We start from the raw sequence: 13,849 nt of genomic DNA on the forward strand, positions 1-13,849 counted from the left end.
AGGGCATCGGACCCCTGCTCCATGGCCTTGTTGGTTTGGCTGAGCTTATGGCTTCCCTTTGTGACAGGTGTGATGGTGACATCCCCTCTGGAGATCTGCATACCTTGTGTATGCACTGCCGGGTTCGAGCCACACGGAGAGGGCAGTGGAGTGCCCTACTGGATGCCTGTTTTGTGTGGTGTTCTCAGAACACCTGTGCCTGTTGTGATTGGAGGCCATGCGCGAGTGGGTCGGCCAGGCTCGGGCTCAGGCTGGGGACGAGCTCCCTTCCTCAGGAGTGGTGCGCCAGCGAACCGTTAGTCCCTCTACTAGGCCCAGTACCCCTCCCAGGAAGTGTGGCTGGAGCCAGGCAGAGCCCATCTGCTGCCAGTCCTGGACGGGGGCAGTCAGACCGCTGCGACCACCTTGAACGGAGGGCGCATGCCCTGCGTCAGGAGGTTGATAGCTTCGATGGCAACGACAGCTGTTCCCTGTTGGCCAGTGATAGGCTGTTCCTGGGGGACGATGCTGGCACTGTTCACCACCGAGGCTGACAGGCCATCAGAAGCCGGCAGTGGGGTTTCATTGCCGCCAGCGACTCGAAAGGCTATGAGGGGCCTACTCACTTAGGTAGCCACTGCACTGGACATCAAACTGGTGGACAGTGATTACTGCATCTGTCCCAATCGCTGCTGAGTTCTGCGAGGCCTTGCAGGAGAGCTGGGCACCTGCCATGGTCCTCCCGGACCGGGAGATTATAGGGCGGAACCCGCGACTGAAGCCAGGACCCCCCCCAGAGTCTTTGATGAGGACTTGAAAACCACATATGGGTCCCTCTGCTCTCTTGGCCGCGTTGGTAATGCTGCTGCAGGCCTACCTGCAGGAAGGCACAGAGGCGCTCCTCCGGGAAGTGATGGAGGTGTCTCGCCTGCTTTCCCTGCTCCAGAGGGATGTGGCCCACTCCCAACGGACGCAGGTGGTTACATCCCGGCTCCATCTCTGGCTGGCCCAATCCCGTCTGCCAGCTGCTCTCCCCATCACCCCAGGGCTGACTTTTGGCCCAGGGGTTAATGACATTCTGGAGCAGACCGATGAGATTCGTAGGGACCGGGAGACCCTGAGACGGTTCATGCCACCTCCTCAGGCTCCAGGTTCAAGGCAGACGGACCGTCGCCACCCACCTGAACTGAACAACGGTGGGGTCCCTTTCCTGCCCCATCGCCTCGTGCTGAGGGACGACAGCGGGCAAGGGCACAGTGTGCGGTGGAGCAACAACCTGTCAACCGTCACCGCCATAGGGACGTGCCTGGGGGACCCAGGTGCTCGGGGCGCCAGAGGAGAGGCAGGTCCCCTGACACCCTTCCCCGGCCGCCTCTCCCGGTCTCAAAGGGCAAGGTGGGAGGAGTGTGTGGAGTCCCCATGGGTGTTGTCTACAATGCTTCAGGGGTACCGACTCCAATTCCAGTTGCCGGCCCCCGTCCTTCAGGGGCCTTCATGTCACCACGGTGGCCGACCCCCTCCCCCCTCCCCGAAGACGAGAACCCTTTGGCTGGAGATCTCCTCACTCCTGGACAAAGGTGCCATCCGCAGGATCGAGACATCAGAACGGCTAGGTGGGTTCTACTCCACTTATTTTGTGGTCCCAAAAAGAGACGGAGGGTTTCGACCGATTCTGAACCTTCGCAACCTTAATGGGTACTTGAAAGTACTGAGGTTCCCGCTTGTGCCAGGCTGTGTCCAGGGACCAATGGTTTGTGACGCTGGACCTGAGGAATGCGAAATCATGGTTCTTCCCTTCAGCCTCTCCTTGGCACCCCGCACTTTCACAAAGTGCATGGATGCTGTCCTGGCACCTCTCACGTTCCGAGGATTGATGATCCTCAATTACCTGGATGATTGGCTGATTTGTACCCCGACCAGGACCCAGGTCCTGTCAGAGACATGCTCCTGTAAACAACAAGAAGAGTCATCTGACGCCCACCCAGAGGGTGGCCTTCATTGGCGTGTAACTGGACTCAGTCCTCATGACAGCACACTTGCCCACCAGAAGGGTTCAGGCGACCTTGCCTCGACCACTCTCGGCAGGGGCGGGTGGTATCCGCCCTAACCTGCCAACGCCTGTTGGGATTGCTGACGTCGGCCTCGTTGTTGATTCCCCTGGGCCTGCTCCATCTCCGGCCTCTTCAACGGTGGTTCAACTCCCACCGGCTGCAACCGGAGTGCCACAGTCACCACCAGCTGCGGGTGACGGCATAGTGCCTCAGGGCATTGTTGAGGTGGAGCTGTCACTCCTTTCTCTCAGGTGGGGTGGAGATGCTGATGATGTGCCACCAGGAGCTGGTCAGCACAGACGCCTCACAGATCAGCTGGGGGTGACCAAGGGCAGGTCGGCCAGTTGCTGTTGGCTACCCCCTTAAAGTGGCAGGCACATCAATACACTAGAGCTCCGAGCTGTACTGCTGGCCCTGCAGTCTTTCCTTCCACATCTGAAAGGAAGACATATCCTGGTGAGAATGAACAACACCACAGTGGTGGCTTACATCAATGTATTGAGGTCCTACCGCCTCCATTTTATGGAACGGGACCTCCTCTGGGGTCAGGGACATCAAGCGTCTCTACTTGCACGTACCTGACATCCTGAATGTGGGCCCGCCACTTTGGGACTGGAGTCTACCCCCCCCCACATTGCCCCCTGCGGTACTCCATGTCAGAGCCACCAGGGCCTCTGGGCTTGGATGCTCTGGCTCATGATTGGCCAGGGCTGGAGTTTTAAGCATTCCCCCCTTTTCCCCTGATCCAGGCTGTGCTGGACAGGACCAGGATGGCAGAGCATCGTCTGCTTCTGGTAGCCCCATAGTAGCCCAGATGACACTGGTCCAGCCTTCTCCTATCCCTGTTGTCTGGGACACCTTGGCAACTTCCCCTGAGACCGGACCTGCTGTCTGAGGCTGGGGGTACTCTGTGGCATCTGAGGCCGCACCTCCTTCGCACCAGTGTCCATGTTGGGACTACAGGATAATGAACACCATGCAGAGCACAAGGGCACCGGCTACAACCGCGGCATACCAGTTGCGCTGGTGGTTGTTCTGCTCTTGGTGCACTGGTATTGAGGTTGTGCCCGAGTCATGCGGGGTGCAGTATGGCCTCCAATACCTGCAGTCTCGCTTGGATGAGGGCTTGGCAGCCTCTACACTGAGAGGGTATTTGGCTGCTATATCTGCCTGCCATGTGGGGTGGATGGACAGGCCAGTGGGGCACCATCCCTTGGTCTCCAGGTTTATGAAGGGGATTCGTTGCCTGCGTCCAGCTAGGACCCGCTCAATGGCGAGCTGGGCTCTGGATGTGGTCTTGGCAGCATTGGCAAAGCCGCCTTTCGAACCATTGGAATCTGCCTTCCTGAAACACCTCTCTATGAAGGTGGCTTTCTTGGTAGCGATTACTTCCATGAAGAGGGTGCGTGAGCTCCATGCTCTTTCAATAAGTTCTGAGTGCTACCGAATGGACCGCCTCAACCCTTCATTCCTCCTGAAGGTTCTGTCAGACAGGCATGACAACAGCCCTTTTATCCTGACTGCTTATGACCCCCCATCAGTGGCGGGGGAGTCTGGGCCTCCCTCTGGCATGCTGTGCCCTGTGAATGTACTGGCTGCCTATGTAGAGCGGACACAGTCAGTGAGAACAACAAACCAGCTCTTTGTCTGCTATGGTGAGAGCGTCCTTGGGGCTGGGCTATCAAAGCAGAGGCTCTCTCACTGGATTGTGGACACGATTTACGATAGCATTCCTCTTGCACCTTTGCTAGGTACTATTGGGTAAATGTGGCACCTCCCTCTGTGGTTGGTTCAGCGGTCCTGGGCATCGCCTCCCCTTCCGGGGACTGTGCCGGGTCCCCCCCCCCCCCCTTCCACATTGACGGCCCCTGCATCTCGGTCCCGTGCTGGGACATCGCCGCTGGCTGGCCAGGTCCCTCTAGTACCGACTAAATCTGGTACGGGTATACCAATATATTGGAGTGATCCAATATAGTGAAACATAATGAAGGTTACGTATGTAACCATGGTTATGTGAGCTATATGGATCACTCCAATCCTCTACGGTGCTAGAGGTGCCTCCAAAAATGATGTGGAGAAGGTGTTGGGCTGTGGGGTCTATATATGGGGGGGGAGCTGTGACACAGGCGTAAGTCTGTAAATCCTCACCTCGGTTGTATCCCTCCGCCGCGGAGTGAGACCAATATATTGGAGTGATCCATATAGCTCACATAACCATGGTTACACACGTAACCTTCATTCCCATGTTTCATGAGCTGAAATGAAAGATCCCTGAAATGTTCCATATGCACAAAAAGCTTATTTCTCTAAAATGTTGTGCACACATTTGTTTACATCCCTGTTAATTACCATTTCTCCTTTGCCAAGATAATCCATCCACCTGACGTGTGGCATATCAAGAAGCTGATTTAAACAGCATGATCATTACACATATGCACCTTGTGCTCGGGACAATAAAAGGCCACTCTAAAATGTGCAGTTTTGTTACACAACACAATGCTACAGATGTCTCAGGTTTTGAGGGAGCGTGCAATTGGAATGCTGACTGCAGGAATGTTCACTAGAGCTGTTGCCAGAGAATGTAATGTTAATTTCTCTATCATAAACCGCCTCCAATGTCGTTTGACAGGATTTGGCAGTACGTCCAACCAGCCTCACAACCGCAGACCACGTGTAACCACGCCAACCCAGGACCTCCACATCCGGCTTCTTCACCTGCGGGATCGTCTGAGACCAGCTCCCTGGACAGCTGATCAAACTGTGGGTTTGCACAACCGGAGAATTTCTGCACAAACTGTCAGAATCCGTATCAGGGAAGCTAATCTGAATGCTCGTTGTCCTCACCAGGGTCTTGACCTGACTGCAGTTCGGCGTCCTGACTTCAGTGAGCAAATGCTCACCTTCGATGGCCACTGGCACGCTGGAGAAGTGTGCTCTTCACGAATGAATCCTGGTTTCAACTGTGCCGGGCAGATGGCAAACCGCGTGTATGGCTTCGTGTGGGCGAGCGTTTTGCTGATCTTGTTGTGAACAGAATGCCCCATGGTGCCGGTGCGGTTATGGTATGGGCAGGCATAAGCCACAGACAATGAAACGCGATTGCATTTTATCAATGGCAATTTGAATGCACAGAGGTGCTGTGAAAAGATCCTGAGGCCCGTTGCCGTGCCATTCATCCGCCGCCATCACTATGTTTCAGCATGATAATGCACGGCCTCATTTCTCAAGGATCTGTACACAATTCCTGGAAGCTGTAAATGTCCCAGTTCTTCTATGGCCTGCCTACTCACCAGACATGTCACCCATTGTAAATGTTTTTGATGCTCTGGATCAACGTGTACGACAGCGGGTTCTAGATCCCGCCAATATCCAGCAACTTCGCACAGCCATTGGAGAGGAGTGGGACAACATTCCACAATCAACAGCCTGTGAGATAGCAAAAGCTCAGGTTGCCCAGGCCGGCGGAGATACAATCTTCGGCAAAATCATTCGCAAGGAGATTCCTGCAAAAATATTATTTGAAGATATGTGTGAAGGAGATGTCGCCCTGCATCAGGCAAATGGTGGTCACACCAGATACTGACTGGTTTTCTGATCCTCACCCATACTTATTATTTAAGGTATCTGTGACCAACAGATGCATATCTGTATTCCCAGTCATGTGAAATCCATAGATTATGGCCTATTGAATTTTTCAATTGACTGATTTCCTTAAATGAACTGTAACTCGGTAACATCTTTGAACCTGTTCCATGTTGCATTTTATATTTTTGTTCAGTGTAGTTTAGTTGCCTCCTCTCTGGTTTATTTACGTGACCCTGTCACGCCACGGTTTTAAGAAACAATTATGTGAATTATGGTAGGCAACCTATAATTAACGTACAGATTATTTCTCTGTTCATATCTTAAATGTAATGTGGTATTTGTAGTTAACACAGATGGCAAATGTCAGTTTTATTGAATCAGACTTGATCTCTTCCAATCAGGAGCATAGGCCCTAGAGCTGCTCTGAGTGTGTTGCTGGACAACAGATCTGTGGCGGCAGATCGTACCACACATCAATGAATCCCACATATTACAGCTTCATAGATAATATCTCCCTCCCAAATGGCACCCTATTCCTTATATAGTGCACTACTTTTTACTGGGGCCCTATGGGTCCTTTGACTGGGGCCCAAAGTAGTGCACTATATAGGGAATAGGGTGCCATTTGGGACCAAGCCCATGTAGGTGTGATAAGAATTCCTTGGATGGATGCCTGGTTGGTGCCAATGTAAACTGTTATTATGCAAGCACGGAGCCCTCTCTAAGAAAACAACTTGTACTCCTGTTGTGTGTTTAGGGAAGAGTTCTGGGCATCATCAGTCAGTGTCAGTCTGTTGGGGAAGTTTGGGGCCAGGGCAGGGTTGGGTGTCATTCAACTACCAGACACTGCACTCAAACGTGGTTACTAAACCCACATGTTTTATGAGGGATCTCAGACTCAACTGGGTGTTAATTTCTCTGTCCTGTCCAAGTCTGTGTATAGCAAAATGTACTGTCCAATCAATTCCGTGTACAGTACTGTCTGTCATCCATTGTGAGTCAGTCTGGAGTTTGTGTGTGTGTTACGTCTCAACTTGCCCTATGTGGGAGACAGTTGGGGCATGATGATGATCTCTACAATACATGTTCAGGGAAGCATAGTACTCGTGTCCTCGTCTGTCTCTAAAACAGCCTATACTCCTGTATCTCCTGTACTGTAGCCTACAAGGCAGGGGTTATTGTCACCATTCTATGAAGCTTGTTTTATACATGTTTTTAACCTTGTGTCAAACAGTGCCACCCAATTGTTGTTCTAAGCCTTTGAGCTAGCCATAGCTTTCAGACAGTTTAGAAAGTGAGACAGGCAGTGATGACTAAACCTATCCACCTGTCACCCCACCTTTTTTGGCTGCTTCTGAAATGGCACCCTATTCCATATGTAGGGAACTACTTTTGACCAGAGCCCTAGGAAACCTCCCCTTTCCTTGGCTCAGGAGGAGCCAGGAGCAGTCAGACTCAGGATGGGTATGGGAAAGTGGCTGTCTCTGTCTCTGACCTCTGATGTCACCAGGACCTCTAGGGTTGCAAAGTTCCGTAACTTTCCCAAAAGGTTTTCCAGAAATTGTGGTTTTAGGATTTCTTGCATTTTCCTTTCTGATTACGGGAACCTACCAACCATGATTTCTGGAAAACCTGGGAACTTCTGGAAAGTTCCTGGAATTTTGTGACCCTACCAGTATACTCCTGAGATGAGTATACAATTCCTCTCCTGTCTGTCCTGCCTTCCATGGTAGTGTGAAACCATGTACTCAAGCATGAAACACAGGTGGAGTGCTTACTGAATGAATATAACTAGTCCTACTGGACGTGGGCCAGTATTCAGAATGAGAGCTGACTTAGGATCAGTTTCGCCTATTTGTTTTTTAACCTTTATTTAACTAGGCAAGTCGGTTAAAAACATATACTTATTTACAATGACGGCCTAACCCGAACAATGCTGGACCAATTGTGCGCCGCCCTATGGGACTCCCAATCACGGCCGGTTGTGATACAGCCTGTAATCGAACCAGGGCCTGTAGTGACGCCTCTAGCACTGAGATTCAGTGCCTGCTGCGCCACTCGGGAGCCCAAAATAATGAATGGAGAGGAGAATCTGATTAAGTCAGCACTCCTACTCTGAAACACTGTGAATACGGGCCCTGCTAAACAATAGAACTTAGTCTCATTACTCACCATTCACAATATCCTTTTTAATGTAAGAATGTACCAATATTCAAACATCCTCCTTTCCTGTTGACCTTTACCTGAGCAGCAGATAGGATCACACTGTTGACCCCCAGCTGACCTGCCAGGGGTTCCGTCCTGTGTGGTGAGGGAGATGAGAGGTGGCCTGACCTTTGACCTCTTCGGGGAGAGAGCTGGACGGTGTCGGATCTCCTCTCCCACAATGCACTACACTCGCTGCTCACTGTGTTTTTCATCTGGTTTCAGGTCCTGAATTAGGTCAGTTAACAATGTTTTACCTTCTGACATTGGTTGATTGGCACCAGAGAAGGAATGTACGTATGTGGGTTCGCATGTGTCAACAACAGCATTTTAGTGAAAAGACAATACTTAAATTTGGATGCAAAATGGAGGACAACAAGTATATGGCAGGGCTACGCCAGCTGGCAGACAGCTTCCAGGTAACCCTACATCAGCCCTGGGTTCATAGAGTATTTGTTTTTTTTCAAACACTTTGCCAGATGGGCAAGGTTTACACTTCTGGGACTATACCATTGGTTCCATTGAGCCAGAGAAGCACTTTGAAAGAAAAACAAATTCTACTTGAACCCAGGTCCATCTACAATGTTGTTACTACAGTTATTACTGTGCAGGTACATAGGCATGAGGGCAACTTGAAGGTAAAGTGCTACTGTGAGTTGGGGAGCACACAGTCAGGTCTTGATCCAAGCTCTGTTGATTGTTCCTCAGACTGACTTTCATTGGCCCTGCAGGGGCATTGGGCTGAGGTTTCAGAGGTGTTACATTTACAGTTTGTTTCAAGTCAAAAGCAAAGCTTGAAAGTGACCAACTGCCTCCTCGGCTTACAGGGATTAACCTACTCCGGTGGTGTTTTGAAACAGCTCAGGATTGTTTTACCATTTAACTTCAAATCTCTCCTGTCACAACTCACATAATGATAGTTCACCACCTGTGTCCCCCTTCAGTGTTGTGGACAAACTAATGATGGAGTTGTGGACAGACAGGACTGGGGTACAGTAGTACATCACAGTGGAGTTGACATGAGCTAAACTATGAATAATCACATGAGATATAGGTCCCTGGTAAAAAACTGTGGTACACTAGATACACTGTAAACTCTCTGGCATTTTTACCTCAAATACTTAGTAAGTTGTACTCAAAGTCAATGACTAGTCATTATTACTTAAAATATTGATGTGGTACTGACTCAACTAAATATTTGTAAGATATGATAACAAATTAACATTTTTACCAGCATACTCTACTGCAGCTGGATTTTTTGGAATAGTTTTTTATATTTGTGTTTTTGAATGTACATTTAGTAATTTGTGTATCATAACATTTACAAAAAAAATCTAAGATAAATCATTGTTTTCTAAACTAATCCAATCATTGGATTTTTGCACCCCTTACTGAAATTGTTGTTCCAGTTTAAATGGCTTAGGTTTCCTCCCACTGTTCTTAACCCTGGCAGTTATTATGAATGTAGGTTGCAAGTGAATACACATTTCAACTGTTGGATAGCCTAATGCTGGCTAGATTCCAATAGGAGTTACACATCACTTTGCAAGCCAGTATAATGTGATTTACAGTAAGGGTTGCAAAATTCTGGTGAATTTCCCAGGTTTCCAGAAATCCTGGTTGGTAGATTACTGGAAAAATGTAGGGAATTTTACAACCCTACTTGCAGGCCTGATGTGGCCTGTAAACTATGAGTTTCAGGCCACTGTATTAGGCCTTATTATATATGTAATGGTTCAATTATAATTTTCCCCTAAGAACACACTTGGTGAATGCCCCCGAACTGAAACTGAACGAATTCTACAACGATGTCTCTGTCACTAACAAATACAGTCATGGGTGGTAACTCTACAATTCAGTCGAAAAGGCGAGGCACACTGAGACATTACTGGAGGCGTGGCTTAATGGTGGCGTTAAATTTAAGTATACCTTACTCAAAATAAATGCATTTTTATTACTCATAGGAAGGTAGTACTGCTCACTTCAGCTATTTAAGTTTTTAGGTAATCGTTTCCTCAAAATGTTTGAGTAGACAGAATTTATCCGGTTTTACAGTGTAGGGAATAAGTTGCTATTTGGGAAAGGAATAATGCCCTTTTTGGGTGAGATTCAATGGATTCATAGACTACAATTTTCGATTTTACTCTCAATAATGCATATGTAGTTTAAAATGACCTACTACAGATTGTATGGCAGAAGGCTACAGGCTATTAGGCTACATTTATAGTCCATCCCCGACCAAATGTTTTCTCTTAACAACATTTTTCTTTCACATTTGTTCAATATAATCCTACATTAAAGAACGGAATTTATCGTAAATTTTGTTTTTTTTAAACAATTGATTTGCATACTATTGTTTGAAAGAGAGCTAATAACTAGCTTCGGACAGCATGCTGGCCGTTCGATGGTGTTGTGGTAGAAAATGGCGGTGGTCTGACGGTATCCCCCTCTCCGCAGGCCCACTGAAAGAAACACGCTCTAGTCTAGCGTAGCCTAGCACACTGCCATTGTTAGTGCGGCTGATGGTGTGATACAGGGCCTAATCATTGTGAAAGAAAATACAGTCTTTTGTACCCTTAATTGGATATCCCTATCTTATATTTTATTCACTAGGCCTATACCGATTTGTAGAGGAACTATCAGGTTTAGAGCATCCTGTCCATTGACATGGTCGACTAGGTTAGGATTACAGCATGTCGTATTGTAATCAACGAATTGTGTTAAAATATTCAACCAAAATAGTCTGACAAGTGATCATAATACGTTTCCATATATTAAATATAATCATAATAAACAGTGCCATGGATTTAATTTACCCGTTCAGCACGTGCACATTATTCATAGTCTATTTAGTATAATATTATAATATGTTAATTGCAAACATATAGCCTAGTCAATTAACAGATTGGGTTTAGTTTGGAAATAATAACCACGTTGTCGACACTAATTGTTTAGTTTCAATACTGTAAAAAATAAAGATTTAAAGAGGCAAAAGCATGAATCTCTTTCAACAGCGGGTTGAATTACGTAGTGTGAAGTAGTCGGCTATACTCCTCCCCCCCCTCCTCCCCAAGATGTAAGTTTTATAGGCTATAAAATGTAATTGTAGAACGTCAACAAAGTTACAGCTTTTGGCCGAGGACTCCCGGTATCCCCAATAGGAAGATTGTTTTTATTTGCGCATGTACTACGGCAATTAATCTCTTTAATGACGTCCTCAATCATAAACTACTGTGATTTATGGACTCAGAAACAATGTAATCTATGTCTCATTCAACAGCTCTAGTCCATAGCGTATGGTCAATTCAATCATCGCTACTTTCCAGGAAAAATATTCAAGAGCAAAACAAGATGCTTTTGGAAACTATTTATTGTAACTTCATTAGAAGTAGCCTATTATTACTGGAATTATTCTAAGTCTGTTATTTTCTTGTTTTGGGGTGAAATTATCTGTGGAAATTATCGCATTGTCGATTCAGTAGTTTATATTTGTGATTTCCGTTTATGAGATAAAATCTGCTCACTATTGTCCATTTAACACCACTTTATATATTTCAGGATGAAGAGTTTTGCCTGCCATTCTGAAGGAAAGATTTCATCATAAAAAGATCACTTGTTGCAATAATATTCTTTGTAAGTATATGTCTAAATTCTAAGAATATTGAGACAATTCTTTTCAGACCCATTGCATGCTAAATTAAAACAAAATTGTTTAAATAATGGAAACAAACGTTCAAGTGAATGGAAAATAGTAAAGGACATGATGATGAATATCTCTCGTAAATAAGTAAAATTTTATTCTAAGAAAATAGGCTATTTATAACATTATTGTACCGGAAAATGATACAAAAATGAAAAGATGTATATTATTCTTTGGAGGCATAATATTGGCATCATTTTAAAAAACTATTCAATTGATGATTTTGTTGTTTTGAAACTTACCTCATTGGAGCCATGTATTAATCAATCAAGCAATTACATCAAAATAAAAACGGAAGCCAGTTATTTGTAAGAACATGGAAGACAGGAAGCTCTTCCTAACTAAGATGTTTGAGTTGTTGTTTTCTCTTTTAGAATAGTTAGTAGCTCAAGTGTTGCAGGTCGATTGTTGTGAGCGTTTCTGAGAAAAAATCGAAACCTTCAGATGATAAACCCATTGGACTATCTATAGAATCTGACAAACTTGGAGAGAAGGAATCCGATGAGAAAACGTGAAAGTCCTGCAAAGAGACGTCGAGGGCCGGGGAATGGGCATTGTCCCCGCCAGATGCGTAGTCCGGGCCTATTGTTGACACGCATATAGGAACAGTGGGTGCCGTGTTAGGAAAATTTTTCAGATTTTTGTCATCGCTTTTTAAATGCGAAGCAGTTGAGCTTTGGGAATCTCCATTGTCATTGTGTGCATTCTGAGACTGTTGTTGTGAAGTTAAGGTATTCTGTTGAAAAGAGCAGCTTTCCCTCTCTAGAAGCGCGCCGGCGGGTAGGCCTACATTGTTACCAGCCTGGTCGAAGTCCTCCTCTCTCCCGTCCTCCAGACTGGTGAATGTCCCCTCGCCGTTCTGGTTCTCCTTGCAGTGGGTTTGTCTCTTGTGCTTCATCCTGCGGTTCTGGAACCAGACTTTCACCTGTCTCTCAGTTAAATTCAGTAAAGCAGCTATCTCCACCCGCCGGGGTCTGCACAGATACTTGTTGAAGTGAAACTCCTTCTCCAACTCCAATAGCTGGGTGTTGGTGTACGCTGTCCTCAACCTCCGAGATCCTCCGCCACCACTCTCTGCAATCTCTGGCGACCCTGAAACACATTGAAACACATTTGAAATGTTCAACCAATACAAAAAAGCAATTGATGATTGAATATAAATAAATAAATGACAGTTGGTAAAAAAGCATCAAGCGGTTCTACTGCGCCGCCCAGCAAATGGTTTGTGGGAGCACAGACACCGCGCTGAGACGATTTATGAGCCCGGAGCAGAATATGATGGGTCTGCGTGGACCAGGCCGACTGGCTTGAAGATTAATGAACATGCCAGCTGCCGGTCGGTCGGCCTGCAGTAAGAGTAATCTATCACTCTTCATTACTGTCACACATTAACATTCTTCCACTGCATCACCAGTCAGCAGCACACTGACCACTGAGAATGTTCAAATAATTACACTTTTGCTAATAGATATTCTGCAAGTCATGTGGGAGAATTGCCCCCAAAATAGAATGTTGAGACCAGACAGACCTTTGCATTTTGATAGGCTAATGGGCTACCTACCCAGACTGTAATTTCATTAAAATATAATAGAGGCTAATCAATCATGTCTTACCTTGGGGAGAGAAGTGAAGCGGCGCAGTGTCGGGAGATGTGGCAGTAGTCTGGTGGTTTTTCTTGGAGGCTTTCTTCTCCTTCATCCAAGGGTACTCCGGGGGTAGGGCTGCGGCTGGCTGAGGGCTACAGACTCCATTCAGATTCTGCTTTGACCGGCTGTGGCGTGGGTGGCTGCACGGGTTGAGGCTGGGAATGGTCTGCTCAAAAGGAGGAGGAATCAGTGTCGACTGTGAAAGCGTCGAGTTCTTGATTGATGAACTTTGAAATGCATCACCGACAGGGGTAAAAGATGTCAGGCACTCAGCAAGCGACGGCTGACTATTGATAAAACCGCTCTCTCGCTCAAAATCGTAATTCATCTCCTCTCTTCTTGTCTTGGAAAAGTCACCGGTCGTAATTTTGTGGGCGAGGAGAAAATTATGAAATTTCGTGACAAGTGTTTTTTTTCCAACAATGTTGCTGATTACGGCCGTATGGGGACAGCGATGCCATTAAACTATATTGCTTTCATGGAGACAACGTTGAAATTGGAACGTATTACTTGTCACATGATTACCTCTGCCCAATGACAATTTGGGGTTTAATCAAAAGAAGCCACTGTCCTCTGTGATTGATGGAGAAAGTCGGATAGGTAACGCCTAGTTCTGGGGGTACGGCCTAGTGTGCTTTATTTACACACAGTACTGTCCCCGAATGGAGGATAGTCCATTTAAC

The 13,849-nt window shown here is 46.9% G+C and overlaps 1 protein-coding gene across 1 annotated transcript; it reads right to left on the reverse strand.

Moving 5' to 3' along the window:
• Positions 1-11,793: 11,793 nt before the first annotated feature.
• On the reverse strand, positions 11,794-13,632 carry hoxa2b (homeo box A2b). The gene is given in 2 exon segments (NM_001130856.1): positions 11,794-12,612; positions 13,134-13,632. Coding segments are annotated over 2 exon segments (1,074 nt in total). The 5' UTR covers positions 13,495-13,632; the 3' UTR covers positions 11,794-11,899.
• Between the last annotated feature and the right edge of the window lie 217 nt (positions 13,633-13,849).

The sequence above is a fragment of the Salmo salar genome, chromosome ssa02 (assembly GCF_905237065.1).
Source record: "Salmo salar chromosome ssa02, Ssal_v3.1, whole genome shotgun sequence".
Taxonomy (NCBI): Eukaryota; Metazoa; Chordata; class Actinopteri; order Salmoniformes; family Salmonidae; genus Salmo; species Salmo salar.